The 22,369-nt window shown below is 37.4% G+C and overlaps 2 protein-coding genes across 4 annotated transcripts in view; both read right to left on the bottom strand.

The window, feature by feature from the left end:
- The window catches only part of P3H2 (prolyl 3-hydroxylase 2), a 153,759-nt gene that overhangs the window by 71,792 nt on the left and 59,598 nt on the right, over positions 1-22,369 (bottom strand). The window lies entirely within an intron of this gene.
- On the bottom strand, positions 5,956-7,307 carry LOC113621749 (RAD52 motif-containing protein 1-like). The gene is given in 2 exon segments (XM_027108952.1): positions 5,956-7,157; positions 7,160-7,307. Coding segments are annotated over 2 exon segments (777 nt in total). The 5' UTR covers positions 7,254-7,307; the 3' UTR covers positions 5,956-6,474.

Here is a 22,369-nt window from a genome sequence, read left to right as displayed (position 1 = left end):
AATGTCCATCGACAGATGAATGGATAAAGAAGATGTGGCACGTATATACAATGGAATATTACTCAGCCATAAAAAGAAACAAAATTGAGTTATTTGTAGTGAGGTGGGTGGACCTAGAATCTGTCATACAGAGTGAAGTTAAGTCAGAAAGAGAAAAACAAATACCGTATGCTAACACATATATATGGAATCTAAAAAAATAAATAAATAATTAAAAAGGTACTGATGAACCTAGTGGCAGGGTAGGAATAAAGACGTAGACATAGAGAATGGACTTGAGGACATGGTCGGGAGGGGGAAGCTGGGGTGAAGTGAGAGTAGCAGCGACATATATACACTACCAAATGTAAAGTAGTTAGCTAGTGGGAAGCAGCAGCATAGCACAGGGAGATCAGCTCAGTGCTTTTCGAAGAGCTAGAGGGGTGGGATACAGAGGGTGGGAGAGAGGCTCATGAGGCAGGGGATATGGGGATATATGTATGCATATGGCTGATTCACTTTGTTGTACAATAGAAAGTACCACAGTATTGTGAAGCAATTATACTCCAGTAAAGATTTATAAAAAAAAAAAAAACAGATTTTGAAAAAATAAAATAAAATACATGTGAATATTTCTTATACCTACATAAGGATAATTTTATTATGCTTAGAAGTGATGGAAGACACAAGTAAACTGCAAATCAATTAAAATACTAAATACCCTAAAATAAACTATAAAACAACTAGAATAAAATATTTGTAGACATTTCTGATTTCTATAACGGAAGACATCAGTAGGAAAAGCTTGTCAATGTGAACATAGACAAACTAGAAAAAATAAAACCAAAATAAACCCTTATGTATACCTAATAACATAATCATGTGGGAGAAATATTTTTAAACAAATGTTAGCATCTTAATATACAGGGGGTTTCTGTAACTTTTAAGCAAAAATCACTAAAACTCTAATAAATATCCTACAACTCACAAAGAAACAAATGCAGGTTGGTAACGAACATTTAAAATTTCAGCTAAGATTTGTAACAAGCATTTTAAAAGTTCGACTAGAGATAGCTGACCAATACTCACTAAAAGTGCCAAGATCATGAAAGACAAATACTGACTGAGAAACTATCAAAGTGGAGGAGACTAAAGGGACATACCAACTAATACAATGTGTGATCTTGGACTGGATCTTGGAGCAGAAAAATGACATTACTGGAAAAATTGATGAAATTGGAATAAGTCTGTAGTTAATAGTATGGCATCACATGTTAATTTCCTGGTTTTGACAATTGAATGTACCATGGTTATGTAAGTTGATAAAATAAGGAGAAATGGGTAAAGGATATCTTATTTTTGCAAGATGTCTGTCCTATTTTTGCAAGCTTTCTATAATTCTAATATTTTACTCAAAATAAGAAGTTAAAAAGAATTAAGTCACCATGTGACTAAAGGGGAAGAAAGAAAGCATAATAAAATGTGTTGTATGCTATCAATAAAAATAAACTACAAAGTTTTTCTTGGGGAAAAAATAGCTCAATTACGTAAGAAACAAAGAATTACAAACAAGAATTAACAAACCGTATGGTTTAAGCAGTTTACAAAAGAGTGCAGAAGCCCATCTAGCCTGAAATCCCATGTTTATGTTTCTTTTCCCAAGCAGAAAGGAGTAACATTCATATTCTATCACTCAAGATAAAGAGGTTTTCCCCCTTTCAACAGTTTTGTTCTTTTACAGTCAAACATTCAATAAACAGAAATTTGCAAACAACGGTTCCCTTGGCAACCAGGGAAGCTCCTGTTTTCTGCTTTTGGGTATATATTTGATTTCCTAACATAGTTCTCCCTACAATTTCAAGCACATATTATGAAATACTTTTTAACGCAATATTCAACCGAACAAAATGTTCTAAAAAGATTTAATGTTTTTCCCCATCAAGTGGCAACATAAGACTCGCATGATGTAAAAGCATGTAAAGGAATTTACATAGACTTCTAAGTAACAGTGCTGTGCAGAGGGCTGATTTAAAGAGGTATCTGATATACCTAATCACATATCAATAATTATTCCTCATAATCTCAGTCAAAAGTCTGATGTAGTAATGATGGTGACACTCAAAAACCCTGACAGCCAGACTTGCATTTTCTGTGTTGGTATTCCCTCTAGGTATATTAGGTACAGCCATTAGTGGTATAATATGAACAATGATTTGCCTCAGAATTTGGACATCATCTTTCACAATAAACATGGGAATTCAGCGGTTTCTACAGGATTGCACAGTTTTGGATATAAACAAAAATATAGGGAAATATTCACATATTTTCCAGGTGATTCCAAGCACTCATATAAAAAATTTGAAAACAAAGAGAACCTAGACTCAAAGCTCCATACTGTTTGATTTCATTGATAGACATTCTTGAATTGGCAAAACTTGAGGAACAAAGAGATCAACGGTTGTTAGGGACTGGGGGCAAGGGAGGGGATGAATATAAAAGGGCAGCGTGAGGAAATTTTGGGGGGTGATGGAACTGCTCTGTATCTTTTTTTTCTTTTTTTTGTGGTACGCGGGCCTCTCACTGCCGTGGCCTCTCCCGTTGCAGAGCACAGGCTCCAGACGCGCAGGCTTAGTGGCCATGGCTCACGGGCCCAGCCGCTCCGCGGCATGTGGGATCTTCCCGGACCGGGGCACGAACTCGCATCCCCTGCATCGGCAGACGGACTCTCAACCACTGCGCCACCAGGGAAGCCCTGTACCTTAATTTTGATGACAGTGATTACTTGACTCTATGTATTTGTCAAAAGTAATAGAACTGTACACCGAGTGAATTTCACTGTATGAAAATTCAAAATAAATACATTTTAAATATTTGAAAATATCTGACTGAATTATATTTCTTTCTCTTCTCTTTCTCCTTCTTGTTTTGTTTCCAATTTGCTTCTTTAGCCATTAGGAATAGTTGTCAAAACAAAGGACTTGGCAACAGAAGACCAGCATTTGACCTTTGACTCCTGCATTATTTGTTGCATGACTTTAGGAGAACATTTTAACTTCTCTGGTTCATTATATATAAAATGGTTATGAGAAGAATTGACACCCCACCCATCCCACTGTATTTAGGAACTGAGTGAGTTAATCAATATAACATCCGATAAACATTATCACATTTTATCTGAACATAAAGCTTATTACATAGATAAAGTTTTAACTCACTAAAAATTACAGGGTCTTAAACAGTTAAATAATTTATTCTCTATTTTGAAATTGTGATTCCATTTTGGGGGACATTCTTTTTGTCATTCCGTTTTGATCCACCAGCTATGATCTATTTACCAATTCTCTGTCACCCATCAAGGAACCTATGGGTTTCCCTTTTACTTCTCCTATTTTGTTGATATGGTTAACATGCCCTTTGCCTTAATTTTCACTAAAAGGCAGCAGGGTTGGGGTATTGCACTATTGATACCTCAAAGTTATTCTTCTTTAAACAAAAGCAAGAACCATCTGTTGAGCTTGAGGGCATTTGGGAGATTTGAAGCAAACCCAGATCTCATGTAGGAATGTCTTACCAGGCTTTCTTCCCCTAACATGTGCTGCTAATTAGCACTGAGATTTGGAGTAGGGGAAGGGAACAAAAGGTATAAGCAGAATATGTGCTCAATTGTTAAGGAAGTTTAGTTTGTCATAGATGGGAAACTGCAGTGAAGAGTCCCTGGAAACTACCTACTAATAATTTTATTCTATTACAATCACTGTCTCTGCTACTGTTATACTTCTACATCATTTGGCTTCCCATTTTTCCACTTTCAGAACAAAATTTACCTCTGAAAGTCCTAGCGGTCACTACCACCTCCTTCCTACCTCTGTTCTTCTCTAATATGAAGTGGCAGTTTCTGTCTTTTTTACCACATGACTCTCCCTTTTCTTCCAAATTCTTTCTCACTGGTTTTTATGTCGTCTTTGATTCTCATTTGAGAAGTTTGCTGTCAACTAATGATGCAGCCTACTTATCACACGTGTCCCCAAACAAATAGCAAATAATGAGTACACACAGACTACATATATATGTGTGTGTGTATATATATGTATATATTCAAATATATATATTTAAATAAATAAAATACTAGTGAAATCCTATCAGAACAAACGCCAAGAGAGTGATCTAATCATCTTGCACTTTGGAACTGTCTTGAAATGATTATTCCTTAATGACTAACAACATTTAATGTAGTATATCACTTTATAGTTGACAAGCTGCAACCTACAGATATAACTGCGTCAGGCTTACTATAATCTAGTGAGATCATTCTTTTTTATCTCCGTTTTAAAAATAGTAACACTGAGTCTCAGAAAGAATATGAGAACTTACGATTGCATGGAGACAAGGCAGGGAATTCAACTCATAATCTAATGTCAAAACACATTCATCTCTATTCTTTCTATTTCTTCCTCAACCTCATTCACTCAACCTACTATTGACCTTTATTCAAAGGAAACAAAAGTAGTTCTCCCAAGTTTCCTTTGTAGAATCTGACAGAGGCCAGGGATATCCCCGGCTCTGCACTAGCACAGTGGTCACCCTGCTCCTGCCCTTACTATGATATAGACTAGGCAGTTGTCATGGTGTATTAGATACTTACATTGATTCATTTAAAAACAAAGGCTTCCAAAAACATGGAAAAATCTATGAACTGGGTAATCATTCTTTGAAAAACTAAGTTGACAACATTGGCAAGGTAGGAAGGATATATTTACTTGGTAATATAATAAAATTTTTAACTAACAAAAGTATCATGGATTGGCAGATGCAAAAGCCCAAATAACCTAAGATAATAGTGATAATCTCTATGTGGTATATTTTTTATTTATTTTAGCCAGTCACATAACCCATTTTATTTGACTCTCAGGTGAAAACAGAGTATCTGCCCATTTTAAAGATAAAGACACCGTAGTTGAGTAATTTCTCTGAAGTCACACAGGTAGAAAGGAAAGAATTAAGGACTATAATTTATGCCTTTCCATCTTTTTTTTATGCATAACTGATTTACTTTGTTATAAAACAGAAACTAACACACCATTGTAAAGCAAATATACTCCAACAAAGATGCCAAAAAAATAAAAAACAATAAAATAAAATAAAATGTTGCCATTTCCTCCAAACTCTCAGTATTCAGGTCTCATTATTAATTCACCACTCTGTTATTAGGGGTTACCACTGAATCAGTGATGACTCCAGAACTTCTGTAGAAGGGGTTTGGGGCAGGTGAGCAATTCATTCTGGGAAAGAGAGTCTAAAACCAAGTGAACGGCCCTTTATATTAGCATGGGCAAACTTCCCACATCCCACCTTGTCTCAACAGAGCCATTAATCTAGAAAAAACTACTGTGTCACTTTTCAGAGGTCTACCCTGTGTGCACACATGGAGAAGACACTTAGAATGTTAAAGTCAGCGTGTTAAGTAATTTTCTTGAAATACTGTAACTAGCACCCTATTTACTTTCTTCACAGTCCTTTTCATAATCTATTTAATTTTAGTCCTTTTTAATTGTCTGGTACACCTTTAACACCTAAACTCCAAGACAGAAGGAGCTTCATCTTATTTCCAGTGCCTAGCACATAATGGTTTCTAAATGGAACTGATTCCAAGATTGGCCTCATTTAGGAATGGATCTGTTGTTATAATCAGGCTTCCGAAATCTTTAGTATCAATATGGAATCCTTTCCTCTCACGTTTCACAGGAAGCTAGACTTCTTAAAGCCCAAACATGGATACGTCTGAAGTTTCCTTGACTGATTTAAATTGAATTAAAATAATTATATTGTACAGGAAAAACTTTCAAAATTTTTACATTTTTCAGAACATAACCACCTTTTCTTTCTCTACTTTCTTCCCTTCAAAACAAACTTTGCAACATTGGGGTGAGTTAAATAATCCGAAATCTAGCCCCAAATTAAGCTCTCAATGACATGAAACACATTTTTTGCTCCTTTTTAATAAAAACCCTATATGCAGTACATTAATGTTTTCTTTTAGAAATTACGTTGACAACTTAATCCCTAATTTGAGGCATCCATATAATTGGTTTACAGAAAGGTTCTTCGGCAAAATATTTAACACAAGATATATGTGAGATGCTGAGATCTGGGTAATATACCTTACTTGAAAGGCATGAATAGTTTTTAAACACTGTAGCATAAGCACACTTAAGGCCATAGTTACTTTCTTCCCAAATCCCTGCAATTCTATTAGAGGGGAGTTCTAAAAGGCCTGTGTCTTCTCCTGGATCCACAACTGTAGACGTACACTGATGGCCCTCGATCCTGCTCTCCAAACTTCAAATAAGGGGCCAGAGACAAGGCTCGGGACTTGGAAAAGTCCTAGAAATTCCCTGCCTCAAAAGCAGTTTCAGAGTTTCACCTTTTCCTAAGGATGACAGAGCTGAGTAGACATGCCAAAGTCTTCCAAATCCTGCTGGTTGTTTTGAATTATGGCTACGCTGGCCGTGTACCCCTTGAGCTTTTATCTCCACATACTTGAATTAAATCCTGCAGTTCTTCTTCAGTTCTAGCATCTGTGACCTCTTCACACGGTCTACATGCCACAGCTGTTTTACCACTTTCTAAAACCACAATCAGCTGTTTCTGGAATGCATCTCTCATAGCCTTCTGAATAGCAACCTTCTGGGTTAGCTTCCTTTTCATAAGGAATGATAACGACCCTTCCTCCAAGTTATCCACAGGTTCCTCAGCCATGCCAACTTCGGGACTCGTGCACTCGTGGGAGGGCAATACCGCCTCTAAAGCACAAAAGAACTTCAGGCTTTGCTTGTGAAGTGGTGTCACAATATCTTCCTTTTCCCTTTCTTCAAGGTTAGAAAGATCCTGAAGCCTGATGATCCTTTTTGACCACCTATTGAAACCAAAGTAGTAATTTGCCAATTCTTGGTATCTGGAGCCGTTTAGGGCAGGCGTATTATGTTGAACCGCCTTATATCTGGTGCCGAGACGAACCTTCACTGGAGATGTCTGAAAAAGCTGCTTCTGGTCGCATGCCTTTTGGGCTCTGTGGGCATCCCTTGCTGAATAAAACTTGATGATGGCATAGAACCCAGGACCGGCCACTGCTGCATCTGGGAAGACTCGGACCGAATACAGAAGGCCAAACTGGGAGAAGATTGCAAGGCCTCGGCCGTGGGTCCAGAGCTCAGCTCCCACACCAGCAAGGTTTTGTCACCCGTGATGGGAACCGCAAAAGGTACCAACTCCACCATCCTATTGTCACTGCACGTGCCTATGCCTTTCCATCTTAATTCTAGGATCTTTCCACCAAACACACTGTCTTCCCTAAAAGGAGAAGTAAATTATAAGTCAAATATGCATTAGTGATTTTTAATATGACTGGATTATTACTTTTAGAAATTAGCGTAAACTTTAGATTTCTCTCCAGAAGGATGCTCGTGTGCACACAGTCATGCATACAATGTTATGGATTTCATAGATCCCCAAGCCTCAACAAAAATATGGACTCTGAGGAAAAATCACTGCTCTGGATAAAATCTTCAGAAAATAATAAGATACCGTGATCTGAGATTTTAGCAAATGGATTTTTAATATCAATCCTTTTCCCTCAGTCTCAATACCTCAATCTCCCGTACCTATGCATCCTATGCATTTGCATAGTATTGCTATCTTCATGTAGTTATTAATCAGCATGCTTTTTAAGGTTATTTTAAATTACTGATGCACATTAGTCATTTGAAGTATGAATGTTGATGAATCTACGGTAAGGCATTTTGATAAAATCAAATCGTAAGCAATTTAACTGTGGATGCTGTATCTAATTCTTTTTTTTTTTTTTTTTTTTGCCTTTTGCTTTTCTTCTGATGACATATATTGCAGACATTCAATGTTTGTTACATGAAATCATGATTTAAAAAAAATAAGACAATGGATTATTCCCATTGCAGTGAATAAATAGAGGCCCTGAGCTTCTGCACAGGTGGCATAAGGCTGGCCCTTGCCACAAGTACCCTTTCCTCCCTGCCCCGACTGTGATTTAGTGACCTTCAAACACACCCAGAAAATCTTCTTGTGCCTTTTGCTTATGTACTCCACCTTGACCCCCAATAAAGGCACTTGCCCATGGGTCCTCTTTCTTTCTCGGCCCCCCCAGCTGCTTGGTTGAGCTGGCCCCATTGATGTTCCCACTACATGACTCCCTCATGGCATGCAGTGCCTCTCTTTAGAAGCTGTGGATATAATAAACTTTGTTTTCCTGAACCTTGTCCCCTCTTGTGGCCACACCTGACTAACCATCTCATGAAAGAATGCAAAATACACTCAAATGGTTTCACAAAATGCTTATCTACTGCACCTAACGACATAGCAAGTGAAGACCTGGCACTAACATGGAATCCTGATTGGTCCCAAGCCTCATAGAGGCCATGAGTGAGTAACAAGGTAAGACACACAGAACCTCTTGGCACTTGAGCTGCTGAGGCCTCTCGCAGCCTCCTGAGCATCCGCTCTACCTCCAAACCTTAGGCACAGCCCGGCATTATCTCTATCACCTCCCGTGTCCTCCTAGATAACAACCTAGATACGCACAAGAAAAACTAACTCCAGAATGGAAAAAAAAAATGTAAAAGACACAAGCAGGAGTCAAGGAAAAAAGTTATCTAAAATAAAAGCTAAATATTTTTCAGTTCACATTCCCTGTAAAACTCAAGGGATGAAATAAGGATAGCAACTGGCATTGCAGCCTAAAGGAAGTTGTTCCTCTAGGATGCATTAATCATTGAAACCAGAGATGGAAGTGACTGCATAGGCCATTTATTTCTTCCTCAAGGCAAGCCAGAAACATACCTTACAGTTTCCTCCCAAAGTACATACAGCATTTATCATACCCTGAATAGAGCCATATACCACAATAATTCATATTTTATGGTCAAGAGAGAGGTTAAGAGTTTGACGAATAAGCTATACTTAATATGCTTCATTAGAACCTACTTTAAATTTTTTTTTTTTAACAATTGAGCATTATAAGGAAGGAAAATTTTATGGGATGCATGATGGTTGAGTTTTCCACTAATAGTAAGGCCCCTGAGATCCCTTCAAACATCATTGCCAGGTGTAGTTAAATGGCAACTGAGAGTTAAACGAAAGCATATATTCCATTTTAATAAGGGTGATTCTTTTCATTGGTATAGTGTTTCACAGACTGCAAAATTTAATGCATCTAATTTTGATATCATAACTTTATAAGATGTAGCATGCATTATCCTCACTTCCTCACTTACAGATGAGGAAACAGGCCCCAGAGATACTAGATTACTAGTTAGAAGTCTTATAGATTGTTAGTGGCAAAATCATCAGATCATTCATTCATTTTTAAGACGTGTAAGTTCATAAGATACACTAGGAATAATAGTGGGAACCAGGGATACAAAGGTGAGGAAGACACAGTCTTTGCTTCCAGGAGTTCCAAGTCCACCAAGAAGCATGCAAGGAACACACATAAGATTCTAAAGATAGACTACACTATATCCCCAAGAAGGGCTCCAAAATAGCATGGGGACTCACAGGAGGGAGGGATCAATATGAGAGATTATTTGAGTTGATTTTCTACTTATAGTGAACTTGCTAAGGGTAGAAAATAGGACTTATTCATTCTTTTTTATTTATGTATTTTTGTATTTATTTATTTTTGGCTGCATTGGGTCTTCGATGCTGCACGCGGGCTTTCTCTAGCTGCAGCACACAGGGGCTACTCTTTGTTATGGTGCGCAGGCTTCTCACTGCGGTGGCTTCTCTTGTTGCGGAGCACAGCCTCTAGGCACCCGGGCTTCAGTAGTTGTGGCATGTGGGCTCAGTAGTTGTGGCTCGTGGGTTCTAGAGCGCAGGCTCAGTAGTTGTGGTGCACGGGCTTAGTTGCTCCATGGCATGTGGGATCTTCCTGGACCAGGGCTTGAACCCGTGTCCCCTGCTCTGGCAGGCGGATTCTTAACCACTGTGCCACCAGGGAAGTCCCAGGACTTATTCATTCTTGTTTCTCCTCAGAGTCTAGAACATCCTGTAGGTGTTGGATGGATGAAATAAATAAAATGAACGCATTACGCTGTCTGTTCCCTGTATTTCCTCTATGTGATATAGCTAAAATGATTACTGTACACTCTAGGATTAAGGAACAGAACAAAAACTCACTGGACAAAAAAAAAAAAAACTCACTGGACTGTGGAGAAATGAGAAAGGTAACTATGGTTGCATCAGACATTTCTTAAAGGTATATTCAGCCTTTTAATCCTTTTCCATGCAATGACTCAGCATTTGTGTATCGATGCCCATAGTAACTGGCACCACAGAAATTTGCCTTACAGTTTATCACTGTAAGACATTATGTATTATGGGGATGTTTCCAAGGCACTGACAGAATATTTAAATAGTTTTTATTGGGTCTATAGCATGATTGCGTCTACAGATGATTACGTAGCTCATTTAATCCACAAACCTGAGTTCAAAATAGGGTGATTTCGGGGCTTCCCTGGTGGCGCCGTGGTTGAGAGTCCTCCTGCCGATGCAGGGGACACGGGTTTGTGCCCTGGTCCGGGAGGATCCCACATGCCGCAGAGCGGCTGGGCCTGTGAGCCATGGCAGCTGGGCCTGCGTGTCCAGAGCCTGTGCTCCGCAACGGGAGAGGCCACAACGGTGAGAGGCCCGTGTACCGCAAAAAAAAAAAAAAAAAAAAAAGGGTGATTTCAGGCTTGTAAGAGAGAATGCCAACTAATGGTTACTGAATCTGTCACTTGCAGAATAACTGGAAAATCAACCTGTTCCATCAGAGTCAAGACCTACAACTGGATCATCTTTTTGTAAGACATGAATCTGATCTGAATGGTCATCCAAGGACAACTGATGTATGAACCAAAGGAACAAAAATCATATCCATCATATCCATTCTCCATGAAGGCAATGCTTTCATCTTCATGATCGTGAACATGGAAAGTAGCATTTTTTGAGGTGTGGTGATGATTTTGACTTAAGACGTGCATCTTTTAGTTTGTTGGCCTTATACAAAGTAGCCTCAACTCAGAGGAAACTGAATTCTTGTCTGGAAAGCTACTGGCCTTGCAGATATACTGGATATATTTCTATCATACTATATGCACAAAGTGAGTTATCCAATATGTTATCCATTCAACAAATATTTACTGAGTATCTACACACAGCTCGTATGTAATAGTCATAAATTAAGTTCCATTTGGTGGCTTGTGTGACCTTTAGGGAAGCACTAAAATCTGTGTTCAACACAAGTTCTTCATTTGTTATTTTCATACCCCGTTTCCTTTCAGCTTATTAAGAGTGCATTTTCACCAAGAGGGTGGGAATAAAGAGAAGAAAACTTTACTGCCTACTCAGCAAAATGTTTAAAATCTCAGTCCAATGAAGGGTCCTGAGAGGCTCACAGCTGGCTTCTACTTAGTGCAATTACAGAATGAAAACCAGCACTTTTGTCAGAGTCTGCTTAAAAGTTTCCATGCCTGACTTGCAAATGCTTAAAGGAAGTAACAGCTATTCTGCAACCTGAAAGGCCCCAAAGACCTAGGTCAATAGCTCAGCATCCGGTTTGGTCACTGTTTACCCTCCATTAACATTTTAAAACTTAAATTAAGTAATTTCTCCCAATTGCTTTTATGTGGCTTTATATGTCCCCAAGGACAGAGAGAGACAATCTGCCTTTATTGGCCATAAGGACAATTCTGAACTGTTGAGTGGAAAGTAATACCATAAACAGAACTTAAAAATTCATGGTCATGGGAAGTTCAACTTTTTAAAATTTCTCAACATATCAGAAAGTAATTGCTTCATTTTGGTTACCTAGTTTTTTACAGTTTAGAATCACATATACACCCAAAACACATTCCTCTAAGGGAAATACATTAATGATTAAAGTCTACAATTGCCTGGATGTTATCTGGCAATTAGGTGCTTTAAAGACAGTAAACTGGCCCCTATTTTCCCAGTGCAATGGTGGAGCAGTGGAGCTGGAGGGAGGAAGAAAGTTATTTATTTTGTTGAAGACCCATCTGGAGTAGAGTCCTCTGATGCGTAACTAACCTAGTAGACATAAATAGGAATCTCAGATTATGTACTGTGTTGGGGGCTGGGGATCACTGGGTATTTGATGCTTTTTAAAAAAACTGGTCCAGTCCATACAGTTTATTGCACGTGTCCACGAAATTTCAGTGTAGACAGCAGAAAGGGGACAGTATTAGGAATCAGATGATACGGTTCCAAAATTTGTTTTCACTTGTTTACTTTGTCTCCTTGTCAGGACATCCTATGAATGTCATTTTGTGTGTGTGTGTGTGTGTGTGTGTGTGTGTGTGTGTGTGTGTATGTCTCCTGGCCATCTGTCTCACAGGAGTATTGTGGGATATATCAAAATATATCAAAGTAGGTTACAAACTCTAAAGCTATATAGCAATGTAAGAGATTATTGTATTTAAGCAATGATTTTAAAGATTAATATGGCAACTTCCTTCAGAACAACCTACGAATAAAAATACCGTATTTTCTATTTCACATCATCTCCAGTCCCAGTTTTAGTGTACTAAAACTTTTGGCCTGGATTCAAAGGAATGGTGGTTCCTATTTCACATTGGCATAGTTACTGATACCTTTTAAGGGTATGTGGGATTCCAGCATGTTGACTGTTATTAGTAACAAGAGGCAGTGAAAATTTGTCCCCAGAGCACCACATTCTGGAGAAAACTGGTGAACGCTTATGTTTGCTTTTCACAGAAATAAAAGAACACTTTGGTAGAAAGCTTGAGTAGGAAAGAAGGCTGATCGATTCTAATGCTAAAAAATGAAGGCAGGTGGAGCTTTTCATTTGAAATTTAACCATTAGAGATAGTCATTATATATTTTTCCCCTAAAATAATCTCCAGTAACAGAACAGAACCAGATACATGGCCTATTAGTGAAGGGCTGTGAAAGAAGAAATATAAGAAAGTGCTTGGAAATATATGGAATGAAACAATTCCAAAATCACTTTTACAATATCACTATTATAAACGAATAGAGGGGTGTGTGTGTGTGTGTGTGTGAGTGTTTGAAGATGGAGTCTTACATTTATCACATTTCTAGTTAACTATCTGAGACTTATTACATGCCTTCATGAAATGCAGGCAGTTCTCATCCACTAAGAACCAGAGCAACAAATCAAAATTAAGGAACTAGTGTCTCTAACATCCAGAAAGCCATGAGGATCCCACAGACAAATGGAGACGATGAGGCCACAGAGTGATGAGTGGAAAGAGTGCTGATTTGCTGTGGGTAATTCACAGCTTTCAGCAACTTTTCATTCTTCTGGAACTAGTACCTTATGTTGGTGGAAGGGAGAATGGCAGCCTGTAAGATCTTTATTGGGAAAATATTATACCTCTTTCAAACCCTTATCCTGTTCTTGATATCAACCGAGTGTTTATGTCATGATTAGAAATGAGAATGAGAATAAGGATAATCAACCCCCAGCCGACAGGCTCCACAAGTCCTCAGCAATGTTTCCCAGGGTTAGGTGGAGGAGGCTGAAGTCAAAGAGTGACACAGTGTCGGGGCTGAAAGGAAGCACAGAGGCCACCCTCTCTGATCTTCTCAAGGGGACACTGCAGCTCAGGGATAAATGGGGTGAGGATGGAAGGTTTGTTCAAGGTCCTAAGGGTCAATAGCAGAATCAGAGCTAAAATTCAGGTGTCTCACTAAAATATTCTTTCCACTGTACTCACAGTCTCCCTTTTAGTTTTCTAGCAATTGCAGGAAGAGGAGGGAGATACGGAAATATAACTAATTTGACTGCTAAGTCAGCAAGTTCATTTCTGATGGAAAAGGGAAAAAAATAAAACAAACAAAAAAGCTTTAAAGCCAATAAGGCTTTGAATCTCAGTGTTATCAACTACTGGGCAAAGTACTAAGCCTCTATGATTCTTACTTGCTTGTCTACAGTTTAACTAGGATATAATTTATGCTTATTTTCTCTTCCTAGTTTCTAGGACAATATTTTTCATTTAGTAAATACTCAGTAATTGGCAGTGCCTGAGGGAGGCATGATGCCTTAAAACAAATCTGGGGTTTTATAAATACTCCAATCAATTTCCTCCTCTATGTCTGCATCTACACCACCACTGGACTGTCCAGGCTCTATGCGATCTCTTTCAGGGTTAAGGAGCTCACTGGATTAGATTTGACTGTGCTGCACTGTGACTTTATAAAATCCTCCCATCCCTGAGTGGTTCTGACTTCTCCAGGCGTTTCTAAGAAGTCCCACCTTATTTCTTCCTTACACTCATTCCAAAACTTGAACACAGCTCTCAAATTCCCATGTTATCTTCCCCCCCCAGTTAAATTTTCCCATTTCTTAGAGCTAAGTGAATTTCCTGTCTGTCTTTCATCAGCAACTATTATGACTTGTGTTTCATGTACAGTGTAGGACAGGACATGCTACTGATGACATGAAGCAGCCCATCTAACCATGAGGTGGTTAATCATTTGATGACAGTTTTTTTATCCTGTCCAAAGGTGGTCCAAAAATTTGTATAAATAACATGCTGCTAGCTGGACCTCCATGTGCAACATTCCTCTCATTTACTATTTTAGGTTTACAATTACTACCCAACTTCAGCTGGAGAAGACATTCCTTTTGTAATTTATGAACATTAGCAAAGCTACTGACTATGGGTCAAGGTCAGTCACTTAAATAGTTAGCATATGTAAATAGAGTAACCTGCCTTTATCTATGATGGTAAAGTTTTCTGGGAAGAAAAAAATCCAGGCAACAGAGTTATTTCATAATTCAAATAATACTGACAATGTAGGTGGTCTTAGTGCATTGAGGTACAAACAGAAAATTGCATTCTTGCACAAGGGACTTCATAAAAGCAAATGACATTTGGGGAAACTTTCTCCTTCTGAAACTAGAACACTCACATCTGCAGAAGAACAATCATAAACCACAAATATTATTTTCTGATAATCATGAAAATTATAATTTTCTCTTCTGAGTTCTATTTTTGTTGGTATATATTATCTATCCTATTATACACCCTTTTATGACTATCGGAGTAGGAATTGGTGAAATTCTATGTGGCACATTTCCAATTAAGAAATTCTTAGAGTGGCATAATCATTAATCCGTTACCAAAAACTGCCCTAATGATACCCTGATAATCTACATAAATTCACGTTCTTCCTACCAGAGAACAATATAGGCAATAGAGAAAATAAAGTACAACATATTTCATAAAATATCTGCTAACTATGATAGTCAAACTTTGAAATTATAATCTGCCCATAAAATGATGCTATTTTTTGAACATACACGGTGAAGTAAAAAATTTTTCTTTTCTAGCAAATCTGCCTTAAAATCAGGTCTTTGTTACTAAAATTGGAGTTTTGGAATGTTATCTGGATGAATTCCAGGGAGAAATCAAATCAAAACAACAGAAATATCTTGCTTTACAGGCTTTCCCAGGTAATAATAAATTCTTTGCAAATAAGTATAACATTACAAAGAAAATTGTTTACATATTATTTTACTTTTAGTATATTGCACATCTGTTAAAGTATATGCAGGGTCAAAAAAATGTCTTTAAAATAAAAGCACAAACAAGGGAATGAATAGGTGGCCAACTCCTTTTTCAAGATATTTGGAAAGTCATCAGCCAATCCTTCCTCAGCACTAGTTAGAGGTAGAAGTTATTCCCTAGATACTCACCACCTTCTCACCACACTTCATAATCACGACACATTACATATTAGTTTTGGCTGAACCAGATGCCAAATGGGAGAAATGTTACTGTACAGAGGAGTCAGCGTGGTGGAATGATACAGAAAATTTCAGCCAAGGCACATTCCCTCGGCTCCCTATTCCCTTGCAGCTGCCATGAGGCTTCCTAGAATGCATCACACACAGCATACTGTTCTGACATCTGTGTCCCTGTGGTCCCAGTGAGAATTCTAAAAGGTTGATATATTATATTCCACTCAGGAGTGGAGAATGAGACACCTCACCAGGGACACTTGATTACCTCTGCAAAGGCACACATTTATCAACAGAGTGTATACACATAAAACTTCCAAAAATAATATTTATCGTAAGGCAGCTTAAAATAAAAACGTATAAAAAAGGAAAAGACAGTATTAGAAGGAAAGACCAAAAAAATACAGAAAGGAGTGATGAATTGTACCTGGAAAGTAAATTGGGAATCATTTATTCATTCCATAAGTAAGGAGTAAAGCTCTACTAAATGTCAGGTAAGGATCTTGTCACTATGATTTAGTGGAAAACAAAAAGTCTCTGTTCTCCAAAAGATGCAGATAAAGTGGAGATATATAATAACTAAGAAAACTGTTAAATCACTAAGATTATTATAGATATAACTTTTCAATATAAAAATTAAAATTGGATAGCGGGATAAAGTAATTTGGGGATGAGGGGACTCCTTTAGCTAGGGTGGCCAGGAAGCCCTCTCTGAGGGGGTAATATTTGAGCTGAGATGCCAATAGCAAGGCCAGGAAAGAGAAGACTTGGAGAATGTGTTCAAGGCAAAGAGAAAAGAGCAAAGGTTCTTGGGAGAAGCACTTTGGCATTTTGAGGAAAAAAAAAAAAAAATGTTGGTTTGTCTGGAACTTAATAAGCTGGATAAGCAAAAAAGGCCCAGATCATCTAATGCATTGCAGGCCAAGGAGTTTGGATTTATTGCTAAATGATGGGAAAATTAATGCAATTAAAATTAATGCAATTTACACTTAGATCTGAGCTTCCAAGCAGCTAAGATCTTTATACTTGTTTTTCCTTCAGCAAGGAAAAATAGGGCTGTCACTGTAAGAAAAGGCATCTGAAAAAAAAATCAACAAAAATATTCTTTTTTCCATTAACTTGGCTTCCTGTTTAATAGATTTTATTCTTGCCCATCCCCCTGCCCCAAAATTCTTTCATAAATCTTAGTTCCAATTATAGCAGAGAGAAAGAGAGAAACAGAGGGATAGAGAGACAGACACACAGAGAGAGAATGAAAACTAACTGCAGAAGTGTAATGGCCAGTTTCATGTGTCAACTTAGCTAGGCTACAGTCCCCAACCAAACATTAACCTAGATATTGCTGTGAAGGTATTTTGTAGATGTGATTAATGTCCATAATCAGTTTACTTAAGTAAAGGAGATTATCCCAGATAGTCTGAGTGGGCCTGATTCAATCAGTTGAAAGGCCTTAAAAAGAGAATTTCTTCTTCTTCCCTAAAGAAAAATAAGTTTCTTCTGTAGGTGGCAGCTTCAACTCATGACCAAAAGTTCACATCTGCTCTTCCTGATGGCCTGTTCTATGGATTTCACACTTACTAGCCAGCCCCCCAATCATGTAAGCCATTTCCTTACAATAAAGCTCTTAATATATATCTGGTTCTATTTTTCTCGCTGAACCTCACTGGTCCTATGTCACACTTACTTTGAAGTAATGTCTTAAAGATAATCTGTGCCAAACATCAAAGGGGTAAAGATAAGCATAATTCCTTCACTCTATGACCACACTAAATGGATTTATTTATGTGGAAGACGAGGAAAAGAATAACAGTCAACTTGTATAATGGGGCCAAATTCAAAATTCAATTGTTCTGAACAAACGAAATCATGGTAGATGATGATGAAGACAGGATCAGGGCTCTCACCCATTTTGGGTGTGAGGGCCACTCTAGTACCTGATACCTTACCACAGTGACCAGTGATGGCAAAGAATTAGGAATAAACGTTTCAACACAGAAACCTCACAGATGAGAATTTACTTTAGAATTTACTGTAAATCTCATTGACAGATGAGAAACAATAAGATATGAATGAAAAAATTGATATAAAGGGATTTTCCTCAGGAAAATTTGCAATTAAACAAAAAGAGGATTAAACTAACTAAGTGCCTATCATTAGTGTGAATTAAAGAAATTTGGGGTAATTTATATCATGAAACACTCTTCAGCCATTCTACTTAGTGTTATAGAAGAAGATTTAAGAATATCGAAAAACTTTATGATATATTGGGGTTAGAAAATAGAGGTTACAAAAAGTATTAGTAAGGTGATACCAGTTTTGAAACAAATGCTCATAAGTTGGAAACAAAAGGGACTTGGAAAAATACCTCATCGTGTTACCAACGACTATCCTTGGGCATTGAGATTTAATAATAAATTTAATAATTTTCAGTTACTTCTTTTTACTCATCTCCATCCTTTATTTTTTCTTTGACAGTGAACACATATTATTAAAAGAGTAAAAACTATTCAAGTTATTTTAAGAACTGAATAGCCAAGAAGTGTCCTTCACTTTAAAATAAATATACTTTGCTTGAAGTTAAAAATCATTGTGGCTAACAGTAAGTATGATGTCCCTATCACATCATCCAGCCATCTTCTGACCCATCAGAACTATCAGGTTGAGCCCGTGCCTACCATACACTTTCTCACATCCACAGCATCTTCAGTCTTCTCAACCTACCCCAGTTTCACCAGCTCAATGTCAATTAAGTATCCTCATCCCAACTGCATCTATTCTTTATATCCCTGGATTCCTTCAACATTAATACAAACCTTCTTTCTATCATGTCTAACATGGCCATATCCCATTCATTTTCCTGGGGTATCAGTTTGCTCTCCCAAATGTTCACCACCTCCGTAATGGTGCTTCTGCCTGAGACCTTCAAAAAGAACCCAAACTTGACTACAGTCACTCTTAAGGACCTTCTCTGCTCTTCTCTGACAAAGAGCTACATCAGCCTACTCATCACCTCCTAACAAGCTACAAACTTCCATCCATACTCATTAGGTTTTCTATGCTTTAAACCCCTTTTTGAACCCACCCTCTTTGACACAGCACAGAATTCTACTCATAATCCAAGGAAGAACTCAATGATCACTTATTTCATATCCTTCTAATGCTTCCAATCACAGTCAATTCCACTGAGCTCTCACAGAATTGTGTTTTCCCTCCACTCTGGTACTTAAGATAACCCGCTTCTTATTCTAGATAGTTGAATCCATTTTCCTCTTTAGAGCACACTTTTGCCTTTTGTTTGTTTAATCTCATATAGTAGACATTCAAAAAAGTAGCAGACAGAATTGAAATGATCTAGAATGTGAAATCATAGACCTTAAGAATAAAAGGATAGATTAGACCTTCCATCTTTGATCTCTAGTATCAGCATCATGCTGGCAATCAAAAGTACTGACTGCACTGGACTGAAAATCCAATGACTTCACGATTCTATCCTTTTGTGGGGAGCAGTAGTAGTTCCTAAACCTGGGGGCACAAAAGACTCACCTAGGTAGGTTTTATTAATTTATTTATTTTAATATTTTGGATGCAAATGCCAAAGCCTAACATAAGATCTACCGATTCAGACCTTCTGGGTCTGTGAGCCCAAAACCTGTGTTTTAAAAAGCTTGAGATGATCCTGAGGCATAGCATTGCTTGGGACATCTGACCTAAGAATATATCTTTATGTTTCCCTGGTTTGGAATGCAATGACACTAAGAAAAACAAAATATAAGCTAGGCCATGTTATTAAAAAGCAAGAGGTAATTTTTTTGGCTATTGATCTAGACTTGACTTACACTGAATCACAGAGAGATTATTTCATCCTTCCTGATTCATATGGGTCTTATGATTTCCTATATTCTAGAGTAGTGGTTGTCACACCAAGTTCCTGGAGGTACCTCAAGGACTGTAAGCCACAGAAGAGACACAGTTTTACCAATAAAACTCTTCATTTATTGTTATATTTTTTTCTTTTTTAAAATCAAAATCATTCAAGACTTTTCATTTGAAAAATGGCTTCTGCTAATTTTAAGAAAAACGGTTTGGAAATAATGACTCCAGATTTTGCTTCATTTTATTAGAGATCCTTTTACTTAGGTTATTGATGGACTCTGACATTAGTAACTAAATACTTTAAAAAGAGAAGGAGAGTGAGAGACAGAAAAAGGAAAACATAAGCTTGATATTATATCTTTGGCCTATTTCAAAGTTATTATTTTCCATTTCTTTGGCTAAATGTATGTTATGTAATATTTACATAAAGTACTCATACACATGTACTCCTGCAGCAGTTTACCCTATTTGAAGACTTACTATCTGATTGGACTATAGGGACAACAGCTGGATATCAGCTGCAACATATTTGGGGAACACTGTTTCTTCTTGATCAGTATTAAATCACTCACGAGTTTAAATAAAAGTCCTGTAAGAGACAGGAAAGGGATTCTCTTTACTGTTTTCTATCTATATGTCCTCCCAGTCCTAGAACCTTCCAGAGGAACAAAAAAAAAATAGCTTTGCAGGTGTGTGCATATATGTGTGATTAGCATTTCAAGAGCTAAACAGCAGTATTGGAATTTGCTTCAGATTTTGGCTTCAAATTACAGAAGACACGAGTAAAGGCATGTCCATGACTCAATCCTCAACCCTTGCCAAAGTAGTAGTTTTCTAGAAAGAAAACTACGGGGGGAAAAAAGCCCAGAAAGTCAGAAAAGAGACAAAGAAACTGCTATGCACATTCATAACTTGTGCTCATAACTAAATCTTGACAGTGCCATAAGGAGCATAGGATCGGTGTTTAGGAAAGAGAAATATACATACATAAGGCCTACCCAACATTTCTGCAGACACACGGTTATTTTCAGTCACATTAATTAAGCTCTGTGCATGGTGCTTGCACATAAATAAAACCAGATGTTTAAGTTGTGGTTCAACCCTGTATCCTCTCACATCTACTCCTGCCCTCCCTCACCACGCTCAATAAATTGGCTTTTTGCCTAAACTGCAAGGGAGGGGAGGGGAAAATTAAAAAAAAAAAAAGTTCTGGAGATGCAGGCTTACTTTTCTCTTGATGAACAGTTGATAATGTGTGGTGACTATAACAGGCTTTCATGATCTCTCTGAGGGAAAGTGGAGAATTGTAGTCTTTTTGAGGCAGTTGGGATCCTAAAATGATTATTTATTCATCATGCTATCAATTTATCAACCATCGAGACAACTATGTTTCAATTTGGTCAGTTATATATGAGCATGCCTTCAAACTCACTCTCTGACGGCATGATGCCAAGTGAAATAAATCAGACAGAGAAAGACAAATACTGCAGGACATCACTTATATGTGGAATCTAAAAAATACAGCAACTAGTGAATATAACAAGAAAGAAGCAGACTCACAGATATAGAGAACAAACTAGTGGTTAGCCGTGGGGAGAGGGGGGAGGGGCAATATAGGTGTAGGGGACTAAGAGGTACAAACTATTAGGTATAAAATAAGCTACAAAGGTATATTGTACAACATGGGGAATACTGCCAATATTTTATGTGGAGGATAATCTTTAAAAATTGTGAATCACTATATTGTATACCTGGTACTTTTATATTATTATACAGCAAATATTATATTTCAATAAAAATGAATTAAACCAAAGTCTAACAAATTATATTAAAAAAACTCACTCTCTGATACATAAGCACAGGAAACACACACACACAAATACAAGTGTTAGTTAACATGTGAATTAATAAATATGGAGAGAATGGTTTCATGGAATCAAAGTCATTAGGTCTCCCTCCTCCAATGCATTTTTCCATATGTGTTCTGAAGCATATTTGTTCCACAAATTGTGACACATTTTTAGGATTTAAATTAATTTGAGAAATGACGGGTTACACAAAGTTAAACAGGTTTCTTTAATGTAGGACTTTCAGAGCATCTAATATGCTGATGCACACTGTGAATATTCAAGAAGCAATATCCTATATGGTCTCTCTCAAAGCTAGTTGACTCAGAGTCTTGGGGACTATCTTGTGAGGGTAGTGATCTTCAGGGCATGCTGTGAGAAATGCTAATCTAAATTAACCCAAGATATTTGTCCAGGCTCTGGTTGAATTTTTCCTGAGTGAAAACCACTACTTTCCAAAAAAAAGTCCATTCTGTCTTACAAAACATCTAAGTCAAACATAATTTCTTTAACATTGAACCGTAATCTACTTCCCTATAACTTCCACACTGCTCTTGGTTTTGTATTTTGGAAGAACAAAAACAGGCATAATGCAATCCCTTTTTCTTACGATAGATCTTCAGGCATTTGAAGGCAACAATTATATTCCTACACAGCTTTCTATTGTGCAGAAAAAAAACTTCAGTTCTTAAATGAATGTGTTAAATTACATGCTCTAATCCTCTCTATTTGAATATCTTCTTTAAGAGAAGGCACCAGAAATGAATACAAATTCAGATATGCTTCAATAGATGAAGTCCTAGATCTTATTAGTTTTTGTCTAGAAGACATATCTTATTGACGCCTATTA

This window comes from Aethalodelphis obliquidens, unplaced genomic scaffold, assembly GCF_003676395.1.
Source record: "Aethalodelphis obliquidens isolate GAN/ISIS:26980383/991018 unplaced genomic scaffold, ASM367639v1 scaffold1, whole genome shotgun sequence".
Taxonomy (NCBI): Eukaryota; Metazoa; Chordata; class Mammalia; order Artiodactyla; family Delphinidae; genus Aethalodelphis; species Aethalodelphis obliquidens.
Note: the sequence above shows the minus strand (reverse complement) of the source record. Positions and strands in the feature narration are given on the sequence as shown.